We start from the raw sequence: 26,775 nt of genomic DNA on the forward strand, positions 1-26,775 counted from the left end.
AAGGCAGTCGCCTAACCAACTGAGCCACCCAGGCACCCCTAGGTGGTGTCGTTTTTGTTGGTTGGTTTTTGTTGTTGTTCTAGCCTGGCTCTGAATTTTCACCTTTTTGAGCCTGGTTTTTCTTTCTATAAGTAAAATCAAGTTTTTCTTATTATCCACTATTCAGAGAATTTCTCTTGGTAACCATTTGCTCTTGGGAGGTATGGAGCTTTCAAATAAAGGTACTGAGAACTAAGAGTATGAGAGAAGTACATCTACAACAGGCAGCCATCAATGTTGCCCTATTTTCTGGAACTCAAACTGGAAAAGCTAAAGTATTACATTTGAAATATACCTGGGCTCAGGCTGGGGCTCTTTGCACACTGAGGTGTTTATTTTAAGTATATCTTGCTTGTAATGGCCTCATACATTTTGAGAGCTTCATTTGGAATTTGATACTATTAGATCTTTAAGGCAGTCTCCCTGCTTATTTATCAACAGTTATTCCATGGTTAGGGTGAAACTTCCTGACCTTGTGTCATTTTCCCAGGGCGTGACACTAACAGACCTTCAGGAAGCAGAAAGGACTTTCAGCCGGTCAAGAGCAGAACGGCAAGCTCAGGAGCAGCCTAGCCAGAAGTCCGCAGGCACTGAAGGGCTTGAAGGAAGCTCGGAGAAGCATGAGCCCTCAGCGGTCCCAGCAAAGGAAGCTGGCGAGGGCCGTCAACCCTGGGGTGGGAGTCTGGATGAAGAAGTAAGTCACTGGCATGTACTGTGCTAAAAGCAGGTCATTAATGTGGGGAATCCCTCCTCACTGATAACTCAAGCACGGTGCTACTTTGCAGTAGACAACTCATAGAAAACACTGGTAACGTCCGTCTGTCATTGGCAAACCTGTATGACTGAAAGAACTCAGAGGATGTCCGTCCTTCAGTCATCATTTTGTGCTCGGATTTAACTAATGCTTATTTTTTTATCCAGTTTTATTGAGATGTTGAGATATAACATTGAATTGACATACAACATTTTGTTAACTTTAGACTGTACAATATGGTGATTTGATATATGTATATATTGTGAAATGATTACCATAATAAGTTCCATTAACTAAATTTATTCTTTAACTAAAGATGTTTTTCTATTCTAAAGAGAGAGGTTATAGTATAGTAAAAATACAAATAGAAATGTGAGGATTTATTGAGTGTCTACTTTATACCAGGCATTATTTCAACTATTTCGTATGTATTAATTTGTTTAATCCTCTGAGGTAGATATTATTTGTATTGTAAATGTAAGGAAATCAGGTCACAAAGAGGTTAAGTAGCTTGCCCAGCATTTCACACAGATGAGAAGTGGTTAAGCAAGAACTTGACATAGGCAGCCGAGCTCCACAGAGCACTCTCTCAACCATGATTATATTGTTCTCTAAACCCCTGCAAACCTAGGAGTTTACAGAGCACCCCTTAATCACATGCCACAAGATGTCATTATTGAGGTGGACATTTTTAACTTATGTTTCCTTTCTCAAGTGGAGTTGGTAGTCAAAGGCATAGGATTCTATTTAGGGTGAACATAACTCCTAGTTTAAATTAGGAGTTCAAATTACACCTGTTATCTTAGTGTAATTATTGATACCATTCATCTTCACTCTCAGAAGTGTCTCAATTGGGGTGATAAATTTTCCCATCACCATAGTTAGAGGAGAAAGGAATCTCCTTGCTCCAACTCTGGCTAGGTTACATAAACTAACTGAAGTTCTTTTGTTTCTTTTGTTCTATCAGCTACTGTTTATTGATTATTTACTACTAGCTACTGTTCCAAGCATCTACCTTACATTCTCTTGTATAAACCTCACAACCCTCTGTGAGGAAGCTGTTATCCCTACTTTACATAGGAGAAAGCAGAGGCTCAGAGAAGTTAAGTAACTTATTGAAGGCCACACAGCTAGTAAGTGCTGAAGCTAGAATTTGAACCAAGTTCTGTCTGATTCCAAAGCTTACTATATTTTATTGCCACTGTCTTTATAAACAAAAAAGTATACAATCTCTACATGTATTAAGAATTTATCTGTGCATCTTCAAAAACCCAAGTTAAGGCTTATTGTCAGTCTCTTTCTCCTTGGGGAAAAATTTCAAAGTGGAAAATGGGAAGTTTTTTTAAGTTTCAGTAAGCCTGGTTATGGCAGGTTGGTAGAATATTCAGAAATTGGTTGATTGCTCAGATTTGGCCTCTGTTCTCAGATAACTCTGTATTGTTTCTTCATATTCCCAAGCTTTTTATTTTTCTATGTAAATCTTGCCTTTCAGTGTTCCATCTTAAAAAGGCCATCACCCTTCTTATTTTCATTCCAAAATCAAAGGAATTTTTATTAACAAGGTTAGTGCTACCTAGTGCCCTTTGGTCAATTTAGGAAAAATTTTCCTGGGCTGCTGTCAACCTGATGGTATTATCAGAATAGGAATCCAGAAGCTGTTTCCTTTCTGGCTAATTAACTAACTAACTTTAGTTCAGCTCAGTAGCTATTTATTGAGCATCAACTATTAATAAGCCTCTTGGTATAGGAAAATTTTAATAATTTTTAATAAGCCTGCTATCCTTATCCTTTGGTTGGACTTGACCTCTAACATCTCACCCTATGGATTATTTCCAGCCTGTCTATCGTCGCCTGAGGTATCCAGTTCAGCCAGACAAACCCACAACGCCAGTGTCTCCTTCTGCATCAAGATCCTCTCTCTACACCAGTTCCCATCTGCTACGGACAAGCAGATCTTCAGTCCCTGACTCTGAGAGTCCAGAGACCACCACAAACGCCGCAGTTGCAAAGGAAATGGACAAGAATGGTATGTACAGCTTCAGAATAGGTGGCGTCCCCCCGTCGTGTACATGCCCCCATTTCCTAAGATCACACTTTGTTTTCTCTCTGGCCAGAGAGTGAAGAAGCAGATGTGGATGATCAGTCCTCTACTAGACTGTCCATCCGTGAGAGGAGGCGGCCCAAGGAACGACGACGAGGAACAGGCATCAATTTCTGGACAAAGGATGTAAGTGGATTGGTCCGTGCTGGGACATATCACATCACCCACGGCTGCCGTCCTTTCTGCTGAGTTCAGAAAAAAGAAAGGGTTCCACCTGGTCTGCTGAATCTTGCAGATTATCAAGAAATATTACTGAGGAAAGAGAAGACGACCTACCTAGTGTGGGACTCCTTTGGTATATCCTTGGCCAGACGCCCAGTACCTAGAACAGTGCCAGGCATGTAGTAGGCACTCAGTTCTCCCTAATATTCCCAGAAAGTCATGTAGTTAGTCAATAGTATTATCACATATAAGCAGAGATTCTAACGAAATATTTTAGGAGTGTTACAAGAATTTCAAGGAACCTAAAATCTTAGTGATATAAGTTCATCTGACTCAACTTTACTCTTTTAGAGGAAAAAAGAAAAAAAAAAAACAACAGATTAACTTTGGCTTTAAGATAAAGACAGGTGCACTAGGGCTTACTAAGTGCAAGCACACATTCAGTACTTTAATTCACCCTCCGGTTCTATACCGCTGTCACTCAACTTTTGTCGTTGGCATTTTAAAAATCAAGTGACCAAGAATCAAGAGGTCCCTGGTTACCAGTGACTCATCTGCAAACTGGATGAACCATTCAGTGAGACAAGGAATGAAACAGTAATAGTCATCTATTAGAAACTATTCTTTAAGATAAAAGTATCTCATTTTTATAGGACCAAATAGACTATTGACAGACAATAACTGTTGACAGAGGTGGAATAAAGTCTGTCCTTTCTAAAGATACCCCTTTTCCTGCTATGGTTTATTTGACGTTTTTGATGACAGGAAGTGTTTCTGAGCCGTCTGCCTATGGCGGCTGTTAAAAGGCAGTAACAGAGCATCACTTGGCAGTCAGTTCTCACTGCCTATGTTTGAAATGCCAAGATGCATAATTGATGGGAGCTGACCTTGTTGCTTTCAAGGATGTCTGTGACTATGGTCCTCTTGTTTTTCTTCTTCCTTTTCAGGAAGATGAAACTGACGTCTCTGAAGAGGTAAAAGCAGCACTGGTAAGTGGCAAGCCAGTGAGGTATGTCCCTCTTGGTTCAGCCTTTCTCGTGTGCATACAATTTCAATAGAAAAGAGCAGGCCCTATGTAGATTTGAGTTGAGGGAGAGTTTGGAGATAGACATTGCTCTGAGAGATGTGGCAGGTGTTAGTTGGTGGTACATTGTCTTCAGATGCTCTTGAGCAAGTTTCCTGCACTTCTCTATGCCTTCTGCTGATCCCTAACACAGTTCTAGGATCTGTCTATCTGCTTTTTCTCTCTTGTGAGTACGTTATTGGATTGTAGAAAGTACTTTGAAATCTTTGGAAGAAAAGTGAAGAGTGATACTATTTCTTTTATGGGTCTATACTTATATAGAGAAAGGAACATAAATGTGAAGAATGTAAACATCACACAATCCAAAAGTCACATATTTGACTTTGAAATAAGGTTAAACCCTTGACTCTTACACAACTCAGGCCTGGCATCAACTTTTCTCTGCAGTGGATGACCTGGGCCCAGCTTTCCTGACACTCCAGGTTCCTGAAAGCCACTCAAACATGACAGAAAGTTAGTGGTTTCCTTATCAGTACTATTTTTCAGGAAGGAAGGAATTTGGTTTTGAGTACATGAATTGAGACTACATGTACATCTCTACTGGAAATTATGTACAAAAGATGGACTTTTTGTATCCTGCAGTTAGTTGAAAGTAGGTTTTCAGAATATATTTGAGAGGCGCCTGGGTGGCTCCGTTGGTTAAGCCTCCGACTCTTTTTTTTTTTTTTAAGAGGTAGGGGCAGGGCAGAACACAAGGGAGAGAGAATCTTAACTGGGCTTCACACCCAGCGTGGTGCCTACTTAAAAAAAAAGAGTGTATTTGATAAACCATACTGAAAATCAACAACTAACTTGTTCTTAGCAGAGGAAATAGAAATACTCTATTATGTCATTGACCTGCCTGTATTTTATTCAAGATCCAAAGCAATCAGTAGGGCCTTCCAAAAAGCAATGCCAAGATGACTAGTGGTGACATAGGTGAGAACTGCCTACTATTGGTTGAAGCTAGGTGACTTCACAAAGATGAGCCATGTCAAGTGGAAATACCACAAAGAGGTTCATGCACGTGCATAAATAACAGCAACTCTTCCGTTCTTCAGTGGGCTGGGAAAGGCTTTTGGAGACAAAGAGTGAATGTAGGAAGGTTGCTTTGGGGAATTATAAGATATCTAAAGAGAGAATCTGAATAATAGATTCAGAGCACTGAAATGGACTACAATCCCTAGAGAGTTATAGAGGCCATTAAATCTGTAAAGGGAATGACAACAAGGATGGCTTTGTCGTGACAATGTCTTTTGTCGGTGAAAATCTGTGTCTCCACCTTTCCAAACCACTTGCCATGGGAAAATCCTAACATAGGGCACCAGGTAAGGAAAGCTAAGATGTTCCTGATGCAGTGCGTCCCAGAGAATTTCATCTTAGGACTTGAATGAAATGGAATGAAAATTACAGAAAAGATTTTCTGATTCTTTTCTGGTGAGGAAGAGCAGATTCAATAGGTTTGACGAGAAAGTCATTTGTCAGACTGAAAAACATTTCACTCATCCAACTGCTTGAGGCATCTGTTAGTGTCTACCGTGTGTCAAGCAGACTCCAACGTGAATCTTAATAGAAGAATGAACAGTCTGTTATCTCTAGAAGGTAGTTTAACTGAAGAGAGAAAACAAAAAGCCAAAAACACTTACCTGTTTTTCTCCCAAGTACTGTCTTCTAACACTAGCAGGCATGATGCCGTTATCATCATATGGACCTGCAGAGCAACATGCCTGGCCATGTAAGCTGCAGTTCTACTTCAAGACAATCAGTAATCTCTTAGGACCAGTCTTTCTCCCCCACCTCCATGTCCTTCCATCAGGCGGCAGAATTGGGCCAGCCAGAGGAGGGGGCATTCCGTTGAATTGGCACTGTTAGCTAATGATCATGGATACTGCTGAGAAGCCAGGGCAGTTTTCTTTTCTTGGTTTTTGGTTCAGTAAGACTATATATGCTATTGCGGTCATGACAGTTCCCTTCTCTTTCTGAGCCTGTTCTTAAAGAGTAGTGGTGGTATTTTTAAAGTTAACTCTTCCCAAGACTCTGGCATATATATTTTTTTGAGATAAAATTTACAAGCAACAAACTGCACGGATCTTAAGTATATTATCTGATGAGTTTTGACAACTGTATACACCAGTGTAAACACCACTCAAAATACAAAATTTTTCCATCACCTTGAAAAGTTCCCTCATGCCCCCTTCCCTGTCCCAAGAGACAACCACTCTTCTGATTTCTGTCACTATGGATTAATATTGCCTGTTCTTGAACTTCATATATATGAAGCATACAGTCATATTTCATTTTAAGAGCAGAAAGGAAACTTCAGTGGTTATTATTCCTATCTTATGTCCCAGTTAAGGTTAGAATTAAAATGACTCCAAATAAGTACAGATTTTGTTTCCTCCTCTTAAAAGATTTCAAAAGAAGATTCTTTAACCTCTTGCCCTTATATCAGTAACAGTAGCATGGTTAAGAAGACCTCTCTATTGTTTAACTTAAATCTCTGTTTGGTATCACTGAAATCCATTTCTTCTTTTTGTGCACCTGTGTTAGAAAAATGTTATCAGCATTTATATACAGATATGATTTATTGCCAGGAAAGGCCCTGATGTTTGTTTTCAATTATGTGATAGGAGAAAGACCAGTTGTGCATTTCTATGGTGGTGACACCAAAGAATGATACTTAGAAGGCTGGGGACTTTGCTTAAGCCCAACATACTACATGATTTTAGTCAGAACCCATTCCCATTGGTAAATCCATGAACAGGTGAGACTGGCAATGAATATATAATTTGTTGTCTTAGCACCTCCTTGACAGGTGCATTCAAAGCACATCTGTTAATTATCCACATTAGGTATGTAATAGATATTTTCCAGAAGTCTTAATATATCTTTTATCTTGCTAAGTGAAAAAGAAACTGTATCTAGATCTTAATATGAGAAAGAAAAGTTCCAGTCATACCCGAAAAAACTTTTATATTCAGGAGCATGTTTGTTTTCTTTACTAGTTAGTGGTAATTACTAGAGGTAATTTCTTTACAGTGTTCTGGAAGGCGCAGTCATAGGCACACTGCAGAAAGTGATGGCCATTTGGTTTCTTTCCATCTTTTTTTTACCTACATCTTTGGCCTGCCTACATCTTTGGCCTGCCTCTTTTGCTTTACATTGATTTTATCTACTGCGTTTTTGCTGTTTGCCCCATTTACTCCTCTGGAACAGACTGTTTCCCTAGCCAATTCTGTTGTATAATTAAGTTTATCACTAGAGGGCACGAGTGGTCAACAGAAAAGTTGCTGGTAGTGCCCTAAAGTATTTGAACAGAAGACAGATTCTTTAGTTTTAAAGGAATTGTTAAAGAACCCAGTTAAGTGTAATGAAGTTACTTGCCTCCCAACTTTTGGGAAGTTAGAGATAACTTGGGTTAGGGACTTCAATTTACAGTTAAGAAAACTGAGGCCCAAAGAAGTTAAGAAGTATTCAGGGATATGAAAGCTCTGCTAGTTGATCAACCTGTGCCCGCATCGGGGAACCTTTTTATTTAACTTTAGTGAAACAGACCTGAAATCAGGGCTTATATCCTCTGCATTCCCTATTTACCCATTTGGTTTTTTACTCAACAGATTTTATGTTCAAATTGACTTGCTAGTAGCATCTCAGTTCCTTAAGTCAAGGAATGTCTTCTCGAAGGACAACTGAAAAGCCTACTCTGAGTATCAAGATTCAGTCAGTGGGTAGAATATCAGCATTCTTCTGTTGTCCTTGACATAGGTACGTACTTATGTCTTTCAGGAAGTAAGAATTTCCATACAAAATGCTTCCCTCCCATCCCCACCCTCCCTCCATCCCTGTTGCTTTTAGGCAAATCGGGTAGCACTTAGTCTGAACAAAATCACTGAAACCTCACTCTCATTTTCCCAGTCCAGAATGGAACCAGTAGATCTGGATTGCTAATCACCCCTCAAAATGCATTGGTAAAGGAGATATTGTTAAGGAATTACTAATTCACGGGCATTAAGGTATCTGTCTTAGATAAATGATGGCCTGCTAGTGGAGAGATGTGTTGGTAAAGTGCTCCAAAAGAAGTAAGCCATTAAACGTAATATTTTCAAATTACATAAAAGAGAACCATACAGAGAATTGCTGGCAAAGTTTGGTTTTGAACTAAGCTTTAATAGAAAATAAAACTTGCCTTGGGAGCCACTTGGCCCCAGAAATGTCTCTACTACCTAAAGTCACTAAACGCATTTCCCATTTTGTCCTGCCTTCTCCTTTATAACCTTCTTCTCATTTATTCACTGAACAACTACTTTTAAGTAACCTACTATAATCAGGCAATTTTTTAGGTACTGGAGATGCAACAATGAATAAAAAGCCCTGCTTTTATGGAATTTATATTCTAGTGGAGGAGATGGACAATAAATAAAATAAATGTGTGAAGGAAATAGTTTGTGAAAAGGTGATAAGTGTTTTTGGAAAACCCATGTAGAGTGGGATAGGAAGGAATCAGAAATGCCTGAGTGGGTGGGATAGGAAGTTGACATTAGAATTATAAGTAGGGTGGTCAGGATAGACCTTGCAGAGAAAGCATCATCTGAGCCTAGACTTAAAGGAAGTAAGATGGGGAGCTATGTGGACATATGGGAGTGGAGAGTTTAGGCAGGGGGAACAGCACCTGCAAAGATTCTGAGGCAGAAATGTGCCTGACGTGCTTGAGGACAGGTGAAAAGACCAGTGTGATAGAGCCGAATGAACAAAAGGCCCCAATGGCATGGACTGATAAGTCATCTTAAGGGCTCTGGCTTTTGATCTGAATGAGCAGGTAGCCATTGTAGAGGTTTGAGCAGAAGAGTGACATGATTATACTTATATTTTAAGGAGTTACTCTGCCTGCTATTTTGAGGATATACTCTAACGGGATTTGGGTGGAAGCAGGGACGTCAGTTAGGAGGCTGCTTATAATTATCCAGGGAAAAACTGATAGTGGTTTGGACCAAAGTGATCATGGGTAGTAAAGATACTGAGAAGTTTTCAGATTCAGGATATAGTTTGAAATTGGAACCAATAAATTTTGCTGCTGGATTGGATATAGGGTGAAAAAAAGTCCGGGGGCGGGGGGGTGGTGGCACTTGATCAAGGTTGACACTGACGCTTTTAACTAAGGCAACTGAAAGTATGGAGTTTTCATTAACTGAGATATAGAAGACTGTGGAAGGAATGAATTTAGTGGGGGGCGAGCAGGCATGTAGTTTTGTTTTTGTTTTTTGGTTTTTTTTAAAGATTTTATTTATTTATTTGACAGAGAGAGAGAGACAGTGAGAGAGGGAACACAAGCAGGGGGAACAGCAGAGGGCGAGGGAGAAGCAGGATCCTCACTGAGCAGGGAGCCCGATGCGGGACTCGATCCCAGGACCCTGGGATCATGACCTGAGCCGAAGGCAGACGCTTATCGACTGAGCCACCCAGGCGCCCCTGTAGTTTCGGTGTTAGGAGTGTCAAATTTAATATGTCTGATTGACATCCACCTGGAAATGTCAAGAGAAGACTTAGCAGTAGGAGTCTGGAGTTCAAGTGAGTGGTCCAGACTGGACATACGAACTTGAATGTCAGCAAATGTATAGATTGTATTTAAAACCATGAGATTGAATGAGATCACCAAGAGAATGAAAGTAGACAGAGAAGAAATCCAAAGATAGAGCCCTGGGGCACTCCAAAATTCAAAGTGAAAAGGGGAAGAACCACAAAGGAAACTGATGAATCCTAGCACTTAGCTCTGAGAATATGGATATGACTGTTTTTGGTTAAATCAGAAGAATTCTATTGATTAACCATATTTGCAGGTGATCTTTTAAGTTGACTCAGCTTTTGGTCCCCTTTGCTTTGCCTAATCTCCCTTAGCTTTATTACATCTTTGAATAACTAGCACTTCCATTCCACTTAAGAATAAGAAGGCTTCTTTGAAAACCTTATTTCTGAGGGCTGTCATATGCTAAACTCTGAGTTAGCTCCGTGATGGCTAGAATGGCAATTATAGACTGAATTTTAGAACTGAAAGAGACTTAAACTTCTAGTTAACTAGCTAAACTTCTCATTTTAAAGATAACAGCTGAAGCCCAGAGAGATTAAGTAACTTGCCAGGATCACATAGCTGAGTTCCTAGTCCATGGCTATTGTACTACCTTCAGGAGAATCTTTCTATTATGTATCGCATAGTCGTTAAGAGTGCAGACCCAGGAGCTAGATGGACTCCCTGGGCCACTTAGCTATTTTGGATAAGTTGAAACTGATAAGCTTCAGTTTCCTCATCTGTACAGTAGAGATAATCATAGTAGCTACCTCTTAAAGTTGTAAAGTGAAAATGAAGAAATACATTTAAATAGTTAGAGATAATTGAGATTCATTCATGCTGTCTTCCAAACTGTAGGTTCCGAAGTCTGCATGAGTGTAAGTCTTTTGGAATACTTTCGTTGACCTTAGAATCATGTGATCTTGAAGTTATTTATTAATTTATCCATAAAGAATGGATTCTTTGGAGAGTCAGAGAAGTAGCCCGGGCTCCTCTCTAACTCCAGTATATGTCTGTGTTCTGAAAATGTACCTGATGAATTTTGAGAAATAAGTTTTAAAGGGGGTTGCTGAAGCAGGAGAAATGAGTAATGAGTAGAAAGGGAAGAAGCAAGAATTCAATGTTTCCAATTTTGCTGGGAACTCTTTGAGCACCTGGTCAAATCAAGTCCCTGCAGATTTCTCTGTCAATCAAGAAGACTTTCATTTCTATGCCTCAGTTACCCCTCCCATTTATCTTTCTCTGCCAGTGTTTCCAATAGTTAGTTCCTACTTTTATAGATCTTTAATCTCCCCCACACTCCACCCCCCAACACACACACACACTCTTTTCTTTGAGTAAATAATAGCGCCTTTGCCTATTTGCTCTAATTTTTTCACAGCTTTGCTTCTGGCTATTTGCTGCATCTTTTCCTCTCTCTCAAGCAGTATTTTTTAATCTTGTTACTTAATCTTGTGAAGCCCCTTAATCTGCTGGAAGGCATCCAGCGATTTTCTGTCTGCTCTCCGCCACTGGGCAGTATCCTTGCCATTCTCCTTTTAGGTAAAATCCTAGGACTGTTTTGCTTTCTCCTCTCTCTGGGGCTTGATTGCCTAATATGGTAAGGTATGTCCCAGACAAGACTGCACTGTTGAGATAGAACAACAGTTTGACTAAGTTTAAAGACACCGTAGGTGAGCTGTCAGAGCTATCAGGATTAGTTATTTATGTAATAAAGTAATATTTTTCACAGTATACCATATAACAACCACAATCTTGTGTTTTGGTTTTTTTTTTTTAAGTAAGCCTCTCTTCCTTTTAATCAAGTGAAAGGATAAGAAAATATAGATTTTCCTCCCTCAGCCTCTTTATCTTTAGCCAGATAAGAAAAAAAAAAAGATGACGAGAATGGGGTAGTTTGTCCCCAAATTGAGAGGGTTTTGAGAAGTCTGAGAAATTTGGTTATATAAAAATGCTTATAAGGATATTAAAAATAAAGATAGATTTAATAAGTGATGGCTGTTATAAACAGTCTTGTCGTAGCCAGCCTGTGGGAGTTGGCAAGCTTTCACATGAAGAAAAGCAAGCTGTCCTGGATTTGTACAATTGATGACAATAGGAAGTCCCAAGGAAGGAGATGGAGATTGAGACATGGCAGCCAACGAGCTCTGTGTGTGGGAAGCTGCCTTCTATCCAGTGTGCACTAAAGAATCTTCTCTAGTGGTTGACTCCATATTAGCCTGGAAGGATCTTTCCTTTCACTATACATTTGCTCTTGCTTTGCAACTGTAGTTTCTTAAAATACTGCAGATGCTATGATTTTCTATATATGGGTCATACTGTGCCTTGCTTTTAGCTCAAGCTATATAAATCAACAAAGTTTCTTTTGGCATCTTCCTTTTAAGGACTCTATTAATTTTAGGTCGTGCTGTTGCCAAGGAAATCTCAGTAATCAAAGCTCACATGTATTCCTTTGAGACCCTGTAATTTTTGGACCCACTGTCCCATTACATCAGTGAATTCTGCTGTAGTCAGAAATCTTTTTCAAGACAGAATAAATTGCCCTTCAAGGTATCTGTTTGGGCTTTGCTCAAACTTCTTATCCAAAGATGTGGAAGGTTTATCAACTAGTAAGGATAGTACAGTTAACCCCTTGACCTTTTACTTTCTTCCAATTTCTTCTGCCTCAGATTGCCTTCAAGGTATTAGTTTGTGTTAGTGACCTGTGACCTTCTGTCTCTTTGTTGAGCTTGAAACTCTGCTGGAACTTTTTTTATGATTATAAAGGTAACATATGTCATTATAGAAAATATATGAAGTATAGAAAAGTGTAAATCAGTGGTTCTTTTTTTTTATTTTTTTAAAGATTTTATTTATTTATTTGAGACAGAGAGAATGAGAGACAGAGAGCATGAGAGGGAGGAGGGTCAGAGGGAGAAGCAGACTCCCTGCCGAGCAGGGAGCCCGATGCGGGACTCGATCCCGGGACTCCAGGATCATGACCCGAGCCGAAGGCAGTCGCTTAACCGACTGAGCCACCCAGGCGCCCTAAATCAGTGGTTCTTAAAAGCAGTGGGAGCATTTGTAGAGGTTACAAACATTCATAGAGGTATTTTTAAGGGTCACAGTGATGGGGGATGCTCTACATGCATTTAGTGGACAGGGGCCAGAGATGCTAGCTGTCCTAGTATGTCCCATGTAAAGCTTACTTGACTTTTGACTATCTTCCTGGACATTCATAGGTGAAAACTTATGCTCTGTTATCTGAGTCTAAAAGCAAACTTGATTTTATGTATAAACTCACATTTTATGGCAGAGGGAATCTAAAAATTCAACCACCATGTACTGAGGAAAAACTGTAGTTTTAGTTTTATCATTCCTGATAGCACTCCCACTTGCATAAGTGGCATTGTTATAAAACACATTCTACAGATCTGCATCTGACTTCGATCTTCATGGTGATCTATAATGGGTCCAAGCCTCTGATTATTTCATTATACCTTCTAGTATTATTGGCCCAAGAGTTTATACTTTGAAATACATATTTCATTATAAATTTCTTTTGTTTTTCTTCATAGTTTTTTAAATAATTTAAGCTACGTTTTGTATCTATGAGTTTTATTTCAGAATAGTAAAGATTGGGGGGGTTGCTGTTAGAAAATATTTGTTATAAAAGGGGATTCTTTGTATTATAAAGAACAAGAAAATACTGTCCAAAGTTATATCACTCAGAGGAAATTACTCTTTAACATTCTGATGAATTTTCTGCTGGTATTTTCCCTAAGTTTTTTTTTTTAAACATATTCAAGACTGACTAATGACATTTTTAAGAAAAGGATCATTTCCAACCTGAGCATTCCTGGGACCCCATCATTACCATGATGACAGTCTCATAACATTGTCTTCAAAGCAGTTGGGTTCAACTCTTTTATCAAAGTAGTCAGTCCTGTGATGGCTTTGATTACAGAGAACTTCCAGGAATAATTCTCTTTCAGTTGGAATCTAAGGGTTACCTTAGTTATGAAAGTATTTATTTCTTCTCTTGATAGCATGGCTTTAACCATGGCTTAGGCTTAGCTAATGTCAGAGTTCTAGCCCCATGATTGAGGTAAAAAGCTTAGTGTGGGATTTGCATCTCTTTTTCAGCAAAGGGAGTGTTTATAGATTTGCCCCAGCAGGAATGTTGCCCTCAAGGCACTAACAAATGTTGCCTTTAAAGGTCTTATTCATGTAGGACCTAAAATGTAGGATAGTTGGGGTGAAAATGTAAAGATAAATGGTTACAATCTACCAGTCTTAATTTTCTGTATACTATCTCAGTTTTCGATGAAAGAAGTTTAAGAATCAGCAGCCATTTAGTTGACATGAATTTCTTTCATAGAAAACCCATAGTTTTATATCCAAATATGATTTTTCAAGATAATGTTCATATAGGTGTGGTTTACCAGTATGTACTTTTGAAAATATTTGGCTTTTTTAATGCGTTAAAAATGTTTTCTTATACCCTGAACTCTTACACCTTAAACTATACCAATGTTTTGACTACTGAGAAGAAAGGAGGGACATTTTTAAGACCCATTGGCATAAGTCATGGGGACTTAATGAACAGTATGGCAACTGTAGTTTAAAATGCTGTGTTTCATGTTTGAAAGTTGCCAAGAGAATAAATCTTAAAAGTTTTCATTATAAGAAAAAAAACTCTGTAACTATGGTGAGGGATTTTAACTAGACTTATCATCATGGTGTTTATTTTGCACTATATACAAATACCTAATCATCATATTGTACATGTGAAACTAATATGTGTCATATACACCTCAATTTTTTTTTTTTTTAAAGATTTTATTTATTTGTTTGACAGAGACACAGCGAGAGAGGGAACACAAGCAGGGGGAGTGGGGGAGGGAGAAGCAGGCTTCCCACCGAGCAGGGAGCCCGATGTGGGACTCGATCCCAGGATCCCAGGATCATGACCTGAGCCGAAGGCAGACGCTTAACGACTGAGCCACCCAGGCGCCCTATACACCTCAATTTAAAAAACACTGGCAAGTTAATAGCTCAGACTAAAACTTACTTAGCTCTTGGGGGACTTTTAAAAGTGATATACAAAATTAGTGAGTCATGGGGCTGTCTATGGTTGCTGAATGCTTAGTGTCTCATTTCTCCCAGTGTCTAGTATAGCTGCTTGCTGGCTCTTGTGGAGGGTGAACACTGCCTTCCTATGGTCCACGGGGAGGGCAGATGTCTCTGCCTGTTCTCCAGTAGTGTGTGGGGCGGGGAGGACAATGGCGGCAGGGCCAGCCTAGTTTTCATCTTTGGTACATTACACTCTCTAGGTCAGGGCTTAGCAAAGCTTTTATATAAAGGGCCTGGTGTAAATATTTTCTACTTTGTGGTCCGTGTAGTCTGTTGCCACTACTCAACTCCTCTATTTTTTTTTTTTTAAGATTTTATTTATTTATTTGACAGAGAGAGGCACAGCGAGAGAGGGAACACAAGCAGGGGGAGTGGGAGAGGGAGAAGCAGGCTTCCCGCCGAGCAGGGAGCCCGATGCGGGGCTCGATCCCAGGACCCTGAGATCATGACCTGAGCCGAAGGCAGACACTTAACCACTGAGCCACCCAGGCACCCCACTCAACTCCTCTATTATAGTGGGAAAGTAACCGTAGACAATATGTCAATACATGCAGTGTCTGTGTTCCAATAAAACTTTACTTATAAAAACAAGTTGGTGGGCTGGAGTTGGCTTACCGCCCAGGCCACAGTTTGCCAGCCTCTGGTCTTGGTTACAGACTCAGAAATGTTTGCTGATGTAAACATGGCTCCAAATGTCAATTTGTTCTCATCCAAGCGGTTTTCTGGTAATTCAGCATTTTTCCAATTCCTCTGATTCTTTAGTATCATTGACACTTTGTGGGGCAGAGGAAGTCATTTGGAGTGATACGTGTTGTTTGTCCTCACTTGGAGAAGCATCAGTTCTGGTCATGCTGCAGAAAACAAGCTTTAAAGATTCCTGAATGAAGGAGTAAAGGAGGGAGAATTTCTTCCATGTCATTTTAAATGTAGTTTCTCTGTTCCGTCTTAGTTCATTACCTTTTATCTTTCTTTTTTTTTTTTTAAAGATTTTATTTATTTATTCATGAGAGACAGAGAGAGAGAGAGACAGAGGCAGAGGGAGAAGCAGGCTCCCCACGGAGCAGGGAGCCCGATGCGGGACTCGATCCAGGGACTCCAGGATCATGACCTGAGCCGAAGGCAGTCGCTTAACCAACTGAGCCACCCAGGCGCCCATTACCTTTTATCTTTCTTAAACATGTTTTTATCTTTTTCATGAAGTATAGTTGAACACAATGTTACATTACTTTCAGGTCTACAACATAGTGATTCAGCAAGTCTATAGGTTATGCTACGCTTACTACAGTATAGCTACCGTCTGGTCGTTCATTACCTTTTGAGGAGAAAGTCTGAAATGGTTGATTCTCCTAATTAATGTCCCTATCTGCTTTTTTCATCGGATCCTATCCCTTCTTCCCTCCCACAGACCTGACTTTGAGGTTAGCTAAAATTACAGCTTGGGGAGATATAATCACTTGACACTTGAGAAATTCTGTTTTTTTAAGGCTATGGCCATAAATAAGTTCGCTTTAAGGCTCACAGATTCTTGGAAGGGTACCTGTCATTCACTTTAATTGCTGGTTGTCATTGAATTCCTTAGTCAGGAGTAGGTTATGGAGTTTATTAGTTTTTTTGCCTTGTTAACTTTCAGTTTGCAGAATATATACAGGAAGAATTTGGGGGAGATTTACAGAGGGCGGTGACAGAAATCTTTAAAGCTTTGACCTAGGGGCGCCTGGGTGGCTCAGTCATTAAGTGTCTGCCTTCGGCTCAGGTCATGATCCCAGGATCCTGGGATCGAGCCCTGCATTGGGCATCGGACTCCCTGCTCAGCCAGAAACCTGCTTCTCCCTCTCCCACTCCCCCTGCTTGTGTTCCCTCTCTAGCTGTCTCTCTCTCTCTGTGTCAAATAAATAATAAAATCTTTAAAAAATAAATAAATAAAGCTTTGACCTTGGGCTTACTTGAAATGATCATTAAGAGGAGTGGATTTTTGGAAAGAGAAACTAAAATTCTGGTTCTTGAACAGCTTTAAGGAAAAAAGTGATGAGAGCTGACAGTGATAGGTCACAGTAAAGACTCATATCACATATCGGAATCAATGATGTGTTGGCACAGTTAATTTTGTGCCAAGTAAACAAAACCAGATCCTTTCTATAGAATAAAGGTCTGCCTAATGTATGACATGGTGTCTAAGAAGTCTCTTCAGTCACTGGTGACCTCTGGTTCTCGAATGAAATGAACTCATGAAATATTGTTTGGACAACTTATAAATCATTTCTGGGGTGTTCGACTTAGAGCCAAGGGCAAGTTTGGATACTGCTATCTGGCAAGCTGAGCCATTTTCAATAATTATGTAATAGGTGAAGCTTCTGTAGTAGTCTTCCTCAAACTTGTCAATAAGAATCATTGGGGTCATTTGTTTATAATACAGAATTTCAGGCCTCTCCCTGTTGAGATTCTGAATTAGGAAAGGATGTTGTGGTGGAGGGTGGAAAACCTGGGAATCTGTATTATAATAGAAGTCTCCTAGGTGATTCTTAACAGGCACATTTGACAAACACTGTTCCTACAGGTATAATATTTAGGGATTGCTAATATCCCAGGTAGGTCATTATTAAAAAGTAGGATTAACTGTGGCACACTGAGGGGACTTAGAGCCAATCTCTACTCCTTGTTCTACTCCAAAAATGCCCATTTAACCCATAGAGAATCAAATTCTTAAAGGCCCCCTAGGACAGTCCGGTCCCATTCAGGAAGTCTTTGGCTCACATAGCAGCATGCATTTATTCAATCAAGAAATAGTTATTGGTTACCTAGTATGTGTCAAATATTATGCATTAAGGATACAGAAATGTATAAGGTAGACAATGTTCCTGCCCCTCATAATATTCACATTTTAATGGGGCAGGTGATATTCCTAACAGACATATAAGTTGAGATATCACATAGGCAGTTGCACATAGGAATCTGGTGTTCGTGAGAGTTATTAGAGCTGGAGATAAAGATATTTGGGATTCATTGCCTTAGAGATGATACTCGGAGGTGGTGAACTGGGAGAGATCTCTCAGGAAAAGGTTGTAAAGAAAACAGGAGTCCATGACCACGCCCTAGATTACTCCAGGGCCGGCTCTAGACAGAAACAGGAATATTTCTTCCATTGGATCAGGAGAACATATATAAGTTGGTGGATCTCATATGGGGAAAATGAAGTAGTTCTGATCTGACTTTCTGCTACACACAACACACCACACACACACATACACACACACACACACAGAGTTTTTTTTATACCTAAAGAGCAATTAGAGTCTATTAGTGTCCAAATGAAAGATAATGAATGAGATTTCTAACGTTAAGTATGGTTTGAATGGAAGAAACTTAAGAAATATGAAAACTAAACAGGATTTGATATTTTACTGGATGTGGACAGTAAACATAAAGAAGAGTCTAGAGTGGTTGAGAAGATACATGGATTGGTAGAAACAGTATTGGCTTTGGAGCCAGAAAACCTAGGTCCAAAGCTAGTTCCATCTCTTACTAGCTGTATGGTCTTGGAAAAGTAATTTAACCTCTCTGATCTGAAAGTACTTTAATTGACTGTAAAAATGAGATTGTTATTCCTATCTTGTAGGCCTGATGTAAGGACAGCAATAATAATGTATTTCACTTTAAATAGTGCCTAGCTTTAGCGAGTTTTTAATTAACAAAAGCTGCTAGTATAATAATACTAAATCAGTCTTTTTCCCCCGTATCTTTGAGCTTTCACACTTTATTCCCATTTCCTGGAATGCTCTTCCTCCTACTTTACTGCCTCTTTCTCTCCCCACTCCCTTTTTTAACACCCATTCATGATTTAGGTTAGGCCCCACCTAGGGCCTCCAAGATTGCTTCCTTTGACCCCTCCTCAGAGTAGACTAGGTTCTCCTCAGTATCTTGAATTAATCTTTAATACACAGTGATAATTATTACTGTGTGGTATTCGCCAGTTAAACTAAAATCCTTAAAAGCAGGTCTGTTTCTTGTTCATTATTTTAGCTCCCCCAGGATCTAGCAGAATATCTAGTATTTAGGATGTCTTCTATGAAGATTTGTAGAACAGTCCAATTAATGACATTCATGTTTCCAATTTTGATGACTGCTTGGATAATATGCCATTAATGAGACTGGGAATTCAGAAGGAAGAACGTGTTTGCAATGAAGATCGTGTGTTTGCTTTTGGACTTGCTGACTTTGAGGTACCTATCAGACACATGAAATTACATATCTTACAGGCAATTAGATACATAGGCCTGAAGTGTGGGGAAGGAAGGGGCCAGAAATAAAGAGTTAGAGGGTATCAGCCTGCTGGTAATAGTTTTGAACTATGAAAAGGATGATATTTTCCAAGAATAAGTTAGAGAGCAGTTGGTTCTCAACTTTTTTTCTTCCCCATTGTTGTGAGGGATGCACTTGTGGGAGTAACTGGTTTGGTATCACAATGATTCTAAAGCAGGGTGGGCAAAAGGAGTACATGCCCAAGGGGAGGCCTCTCAGAAGGTTTGTGGGGTGCTAAGGGGGACCACTGCTGTGAGAAAGGAGAAATAGACAGTTTAGAACAGAGGCCGGCCACACCAGTGCTTACGGGATAAGCCGAGGAGGAGAGGTGCTCATGAAAGAGACCAGGGAGGAAATGGTCAGAGAAGGAAAAGAGCCAGGAAAGAATTTGTTCCATCAAACAATGGAGTGAAAAGTTTCAAGGACTCGAGGTGACCAAAACTTAACTTCGTATAGCTCAAGCAAAAGGCTTATGTAACTGGGAAATCTGTACGTTGATCCAGGCTGGTGTCAGGCATAGCGAAATGCAGGAGGCTAAAACTTGGTCCTCAGAGTCCTGCCTCCTTCTCTGTGTAGACCACAGAGGAAAAATATCTTCTCTGTCTTAGTGTTCATCTATCCAGTTGACCCTGCCTGGGTCAGGTAAACTTCCCTGAACCAGTTTCTGTAGCCAGAGATTAGACGGTTAGAGGGGCAGTGAAGCATAGTGGTTAAGAGCCAGCACTTTGGGGGCGCCTGGGTGGCTCAGTTGGTTAAGCGACTGCCTTCGACTCAGGTCATGGTCCCAGGGTCCTGGGATCGAGCCCCGCACCGGGCTCCCTGCTCGGTGGAGAGCCTGCTTCTCCCTCTACTTCTGTCTGCTGCTCTGCCTACTTGTGCTCTCTCTCTATCTCTGTTAAAAATAAATAAAAATCTTTAAAAAAAAAATTTATAAAAAAAATAAAAATAAAAGAGCCAGCACTTTGGAACGAAGGTATCGGAGTTCAGATCCCTGCTCTGCTACTTACTGTGCAACCTTGGGCAAAGTGCGTACTCCTTCTGTGCCTGAGTTTCCTCAACTCTAACATGTAAGAAATAACAGTAGCTATCACTTGGGTCATTTCTTCAAATGAGATAATACAGATAAAGCTTAGAGTGCTGGACATGGTAAGTGTTCCATAAATGTTAGCTACCATGGTGATGGTAATGATGACGGTGGTAGTGATGGTTGCTAATGAGGAGGCGGCAGCAGCTACCAGTCGTTGCCCGGGTAGGGTTAGGAGAAGGTCAGCCCCATGGATGGCTCTCCACAGGATGTAAGGATCCTGTTACCAAAAGGAGAGAAAGGGATAAAGCGCTGGGAAAACAAACTGTAGCTACCACAGTCCTCTGTAATCATATCCAGTTTGATTCTGTAGTCCACATAGAGTCTGAGAACCCCAAAGTACCCAGTGGATTTGGCAATACGGAGATCTTGCTGGCGTGTGAGAGCAGTTTGGTGGTCTGGGTGACAAAGCAGTGGTCCCTTCTCTCTGTGACTGTCTGCAATAATGATCTTGATGAGTTAATAGTATCTGGTTAGTAGCCATTTGCTCTGTGGGCAAAGCTCCAAGATGGTTTGCTGGGAAGGAAGGAAGGGAGGGAGGGAGAAAGGAAGGAAGGAAGGAAGGAAGGAAGGAAGGAAGGAAGGAAGGAAGGAAGGAAGGAAGGAAGGAAAAGGGAAAGGGAAAGGGGGGAAGGGGAAGGAAAGGAAAGGAGGAAAGAAAGAAAGAGAGAAAGAGGGAGGAAGGAAGGGAGAGAGAGGGAGAGAAAGAAAGAAAGTCTTCGTAAAACTTGGAAGAGTTCAAACACATCTAATTATCATTTCATTTGGCAGATTGTGGTGACTGTCTGATTCCATGCTTTACTCTGAATTGGGCTTCCTCCTAACCGTCCTTATTCCACATTTCTGCTTCCTCTCCTTGTTGAGAACAGATGGTAGATCAACATTCTTGCCTGCTCCTGCAAGCATGTTTTGAAGGAACGAAAAGCAAATATTCCTCTACCCCAAAGGAGCATTTTCCATGTTATGCTAGCAATTATGAAAGGAGCTAGTTATTGGATTAGCTAGTGAGATGTGATTGTCAGTCATTGTCAGATTCTCATTACTGGTAATGTTGTCCAGACCTACCATGTTTCCTCTGACCATTTTTTTACCTTTCTTTATGTTTCACTTACTTGTTTACAGAGCGCCTTCAGAGAGAAAGCCTAATTCAGGATTGACAAAGTTCTGCTAAGCCATCCCAAGATTATCGTAACTAAAGAAGTTCAATAGAGTGCAGTTGTGGAAAACAGCCCTTAGAGGTTCTGGATTAATCTGGAATGGCTTCCTGAAAGAAAAATTCTGGAAGAATTATATGGGAACTTTTCCTCCCAGCATTCCCCCTCCTAGGTTACGTCATCACCCCAGAAAAATGACACAAATAAAACAGAGCTATATAACAAGTAAGTATTAGGGAAAAGTCAAGAACTGAGAGTTCTAGCTTCCAACTTGACCATTAATAAAAGCACATTGCAGTGTAATAATGAATAAGCTATGAATAAGCTGTTCCCAGCTATGCATTTAGCTTAGTCCCTTAAAGTTTCTTCCAGAATTTACTTCCTAAAAGTGTTTTTTTACTGCAACCTACCACGGAGCTTCAAGGAATAAATTTAATTTAGATAGTCATGATTATTAGAAAACTATTTCAAGACGGACAACTGGTTAACATCTATAAGGGAAAGTATATAACCTCACTAGTATTCAAAACTATAAATTAGTATTGTAAGTAGGGCTTTTTTTTTTTTTACCGACCAAAATAGGCAAAGATTTTGAAAAGATAATGCCCTATTTAGGTGAGAGTCTGGTGAAATGGGCCTCTTCGTATTTTACTGTTGAGAATGCAAGTTAATACTTCCTTTTCGGAAAGCAAATTGTCAAACTATGAAAAGCCCCAAATTGATACAGAATTTCCACTTACGGAAATCTTTCTCTAAGAAACAGTCCTAAATATAAGAGGGTCGGGGAAGCTTTATATGCAGAGATTTTCATCACAGGGTATGTTATTGTATGTAGCTCTGTAAACATTTATTCATTCAGTAAATACTTGAGTACCTATTATGTGAAAAGCTGTTTGCTAGGTACTATTGAACAAAACAGATTGAGTCCATTTAGCTGTTTGTAATAGTGGAAAAATTGGAAACAACCTAAATGTCCAGTATTCTGGCAGCAGTTAAGTAAACTATGATTCATCCATGCAATGGAATACTATGAATCATAGTTTGTTTTACTGTTCCCTGACTACTAGCCATTTAGGGGTGTTTCCTTGGAACAGATTAGAGTATGAGGCAGCCATTTAAAAATGAGTTACAAAGATAGTGTAATAACCTGGATAAATGCTTATGATAAAAAGATTACTGAATGAACTAGATGCACAGTTATGTACGTAATAGGAGTACAACTGTGAAGGGATAGAGGATACCCAGGCCCAGGGAAAAAGACCGGGGTGGGGGATGTCTCCAGAGTGTTACCAGTGATTGTGTTTCTAAGGTGCGACTAAATATGACTGGCTTTTTTCTATTTTTCCTCGTTTTCTTTAATGCTCCCCTGTTACTTGTATTTTTTTTTTTTTTCTTAAATGCTTTGGCCCCACAAACTTCCCAAAAGTGAAGGCTTGCCTGAGAGTGAAGACTGCTTGAACCAAGTGGGAATTTTGTCAGAGCACTTTTTCCCTCTCTGGTGATGGGTTGCGTGTTTCTGGTAGAGTGGAGGTATTGGATGGTGGAGTCGAGAAGTCTGCTGGGCACCCGCCCCATCCCTAATATCATCTGTGTCCACGTATACAGCAGTGTGGATGGTGAGGTGCCTTTCAATGAATGTTGGCTTGTGTTTTTGTTTTTAAAAAATGTCTTTAGAATGTTATCTGAAGACTGCTTGGGAGTGGGGCTGGTTATATGCTAATTCTCCATCTTCACACCTATGAAGTTGGAATCTACGTGACTTTTAGTGCAGTGTGGTGAAATTAAGTAGTTCATATAAATTCCCACTGTGACCATAGTCAAAGCGCTGAGAAGCTCTAAGAGTTATTGAGTATTCCTTGCCTCCTTAACCTAATTTTTTAATCCACTCTTCCTTCTTTCCAGTAGAACTCCCAACTTTACACTTTCCTTCTTCATTCTCTTCCCTACATTTCTATTCACATGAAATTTCTGGTTGTGCAGACTTTCCAGTGTGCAGAGTCAGACCCCTCACGTCCTGTGACTGCGGCAGGCTGCTCACTTTTGCCCCTCTCTGCACTTTGATGTGATCAGTGTGAGATTTATTTTCATTTTCTTCTCAACTATCAGTGACAGACATGTTTGTAGAAAAGACCTGTTTTCCTCTGTGGTGTCTGAGACTGTGTGTAGGGGTTTTATTTTGGTCTGGCTTGGTTTGCTTTTCTCTATTTAAAACTTGGATTGTGTCTACACCCACACAGAAACTTCATCCAGTCACCAGGGACCAGTAGGCTGTTCCTTTGCAGAGTGATGATCAGAAAAAGCCATACCTCTGGTGATTGTGTTTCAGTTTGAAGACTGATTTCAGGAATGCATGGTTTTCTTCCTTTACCTGCCAAGTTATTTACTCAGCAAACTGAAGAGTGGAAGACTCGGCATACTTATGAAGTACCAAACTGTTGAGATCACAGAAAATTATTTCTGGAAGGTACTTTAGAAGCTATTCTAGCCCAACTCCCTTATTTTACAGATAAAACACCTGGGGCCCCAAAAGGGATCATGGCTTAACCTATGCTGTACAATAGCTTAGTGGCAGAGAATGAACTAGAACAGTTCTGAATTCCCAGATCAGCATTCTTTCCACTGTGCTGATGGCTGTCTTCCAGGTGCAGGAGTGCAGGTGGTGCTTATTACAAAGACTCTGCTGGCTACAATGCTGTGCCTAGGGCTGTGGAAAGCACCCTCTTCTTTTTCTCAGTCCAATTCCATTTATGGTAGAGTTTATACACCAAGGTCTACAATAAAGTCCGCTGCTGTCCCAAGTTTCATACCTTTTTAAAATCATCTTCCCTCCGTTTCTGAGTTTTCAGTCTGTTACGTATTTCAATCCAAACTACTTCCAAGTAACCAGAATATTCCTCCACTACAGTTGATTTTGATTTTGAACCTTGGATATATTTGCTAATGTTTATAGACTGGTGTGGTTAGGAGAATTGAACTGTTATTATTTCAAAAATAAAAGCTTCTCCTAGGACTTCCAGGTCAGGATGGCAAAGTAAGGACACTGAATCCTTTTCCTCTCATTACAAAGTTAAGAAGTAATGGGTATATATTTTTTAAAGATTTTTAAAAATACACAATCATACTTAAAAACAAGAAAGTAAGTCTCTTTAGAGGGCCAATAATGGAGAGAAAAGCCACTGTGGTAGGGGAGCTATAAAGGGATATAGGCAATTGGGTCAGGGTTTTTTGTAAGGATTCTGCCTCCTCAGAGCATGAACCAGGAACACACTATGCTGTCTGCAGATGTGGGCTGGGTTAGTTCAGCTCATCCCAGTAGCATCACAGAAATACACCGCTTACACATGACCAGAAATCAGGAAGGACAGCCAGAGGCAGCAAGCACAAGGACCCACTGAAGATAGAACCCAGAGCTGTCAACTTAAGATCAGGTTCAAGGCCAGCATCTTACCAGGTCTAAGCTGAGGCAACTTGAAACCACCCTGTAGAGACAGGTACTCATATTTTAACACTGTCATAGAAATTGAGTCCTCAAAATACTACAAAGAATTCATAAAATTTAAGACCATGAAAAGCAGTCAGGAGACCCAACAAATGAGAGGATTGATACCTGAGAGAAAAAGATAATAGAACAACCTAAAGAGGGTTTTAAAATAAGTTAAAATTCTCAACAAACAGGTTAGATCCCACAAAATAAGAATAACGGGTAATGAAACAAGAACAGAAAGGTGTGAGAAAGAACCACTTCAAAGTCTTGGAAGTGAAAATGTAACATTGAAATGAAAACAATATCTAATGTTGAAGTGACAGAAGAGAGAGACTGCACAGCGTACTGCTTCCAGCTTCAGAGAAAAACCAGTGAACTGGAAATAGGGCAAAGAAGACGTCTCAGTGCAGTGTCAAGATGGAGGTAGGAGACATGGAGAATTGGGACACAGAACACGGCCTGAGGAGCTCAAGCACAGGTCTGCCAGGAGGCACAAAAGAGCGGAGAAAGGGAATGAATAAAGAGGGGATAATAATAATGAAGATTGCAGTTGAGTATTAATCCATGAAGGCAGGAGTCCTTAGAATAGAAAAACCTCACCCTTAAAGCACGATAAATAAACCTATAGCTACTAATCCTATCCATAATGAATCCATTGTAGGATATTAATGATGAGGGGAAAAATTTTTTTTAAAGATTTTATTTATTTATTTGAGAGAGAGAGAGAGAGAGTGAGCATGAGCAGGAGGAGGGGCAGAGGGGAAGGGAGAGAAAGAATCCAAAGCAGGCTCTGTGTTTGGAGCCTGACATGGGGCTCGATCCCATGACCCTGAGATCACAACCTGAGCTGAAACCAAGAGTCAGACACCCAACTGACTGAGCCACCCAGGTGCTCTGAGAAAAATTTTAAATGCAAAGAAAAGATACAGATAATGTTTCTACAAAATGGTAGTCAAATCGGCATTAGGCTCTGGCAGCAGTAGGTAACAATATCTTCAAAGTGCTGTGGAAAAACAATTATAAACCTACAATTCTAGGCAGTGATTTCTGTATACTAGAGTGAAATAAAGGCATTTGCCGATACACAAGGGCTAACTTCTCAACCCCCAAACTCTTGCTGATGAAAGAACCAAAGAATGTTCTTCAGCAAAAAGAAAAGTACATGCAGAAAACAGTGGAATACTAGAAGCAGAAGTATTAAAATATGGTGATAAAGCTATTTTTTTTCTTTTATGTGTAAAAAACAATCTAAAATTCTAGCAACAACAATGTGTTAAAGATATAAAAGTATGGTAAGGTCCTTATTTTGAGTAGAGAGGATACTGATTAAGTTTATAAACTTGTAAAGAAAAAATATATTTAAATAATTGTGTGTTCAATGTAGGAATAACCACTAAAGTAATAGGAATATAGAAATAGAAGGTACAACTCCTAAATCAGTAGTGGAAAAATCGGTAATTTTTAAAAAATTTTTAAAAGTTTATTTATTTACTTATTTAATGTTTTTTTTTTTTTTTTTTTTTTTATTCATGAGAGTCAGAGAGAGAGAGAGAGAGAGAAGCAAGCTCCCCGCCTAGCAGGGAGCCCGATGTGGGACTCGATCCCAGGACTCTGGGATCATGACCTGAGCTGAAGGCAGACGCTCAACCATCTGAGCCACCCAGGCGCCCTATTTATTTACTTATTTAAATAATCTCTCTACCCAGCGTGGGGCTCGAACTCATGACTTTGAGATCAGGAGTCACATACTCTTTCTTTCTTTTTTTTTTTTTTTTAAAGATTTTATTTATTTATTTGAGACAGAGAGAATGAGAGAGACAGAGAGCACATGAGAGGGGGGGAGGGTCAGAGGGAGAAGCAGACTCCCTGCCGAGCAGGGAGCCCGATGCGGGACTCGATCCAGGGACTCCAGGATCATGACCTGAGCCGAAGGCAGTCGCTTAACCAACTGAGCCACCCAGGC

General features: G+C 40.0%; 1 protein-coding gene across 8 annotated transcripts in view; it reads left to right on the plus strand.

Annotated features, from left to right (window-relative positions):
- LOC102743929 (protein phosphatase 1 regulatory subunit 12B) overlaps nucleotides 1–26,775 on the plus strand; it is a 144,778-nt gene that overhangs the window by 56,785 nt on the left and 61,218 nt on the right. For 6 of the 8 annotated variants that reach the window (XR_014146545.1, XM_081824989.1, XM_081824990.1 and 3 more), the window contains 4 exons: nucleotides 530–733; nucleotides 2,630–2,819; nucleotides 2,908–3,020; nucleotides 4,004–4,045. Coding sequence is in view for 6 of the 8 variants with exons in the window: in XM_081824989.1 (XP_081681115.1) it covers nucleotides 530–733; nucleotides 2,630–2,819; nucleotides 2,908–3,020; nucleotides 4,004–4,045 (549 nt within the window). In the remaining 2 variants the exon portion in view is untranslated. Of the gene's footprint in view, nucleotides 1–529; nucleotides 734–2,629; nucleotides 2,820–2,907; nucleotides 3,021–4,003; nucleotides 4,046–21,296; nucleotides 22,938–26,775 lie in introns of those variants that run through there. The other 2 variants (XM_081824991.1, XR_014146546.1) reach the window with 2 other exon arrangements.

This window comes from Leptonychotes weddellii, chromosome 6 (genome assembly GCF_054177405.1).
Source record: "Leptonychotes weddellii isolate Sample4059 chromosome 6, ASM5417740v2, whole genome shotgun sequence".
NCBI classification, from domain to species: Eukaryota; Metazoa; Chordata; class Mammalia; order Carnivora; family Phocidae; genus Leptonychotes; species Leptonychotes weddellii.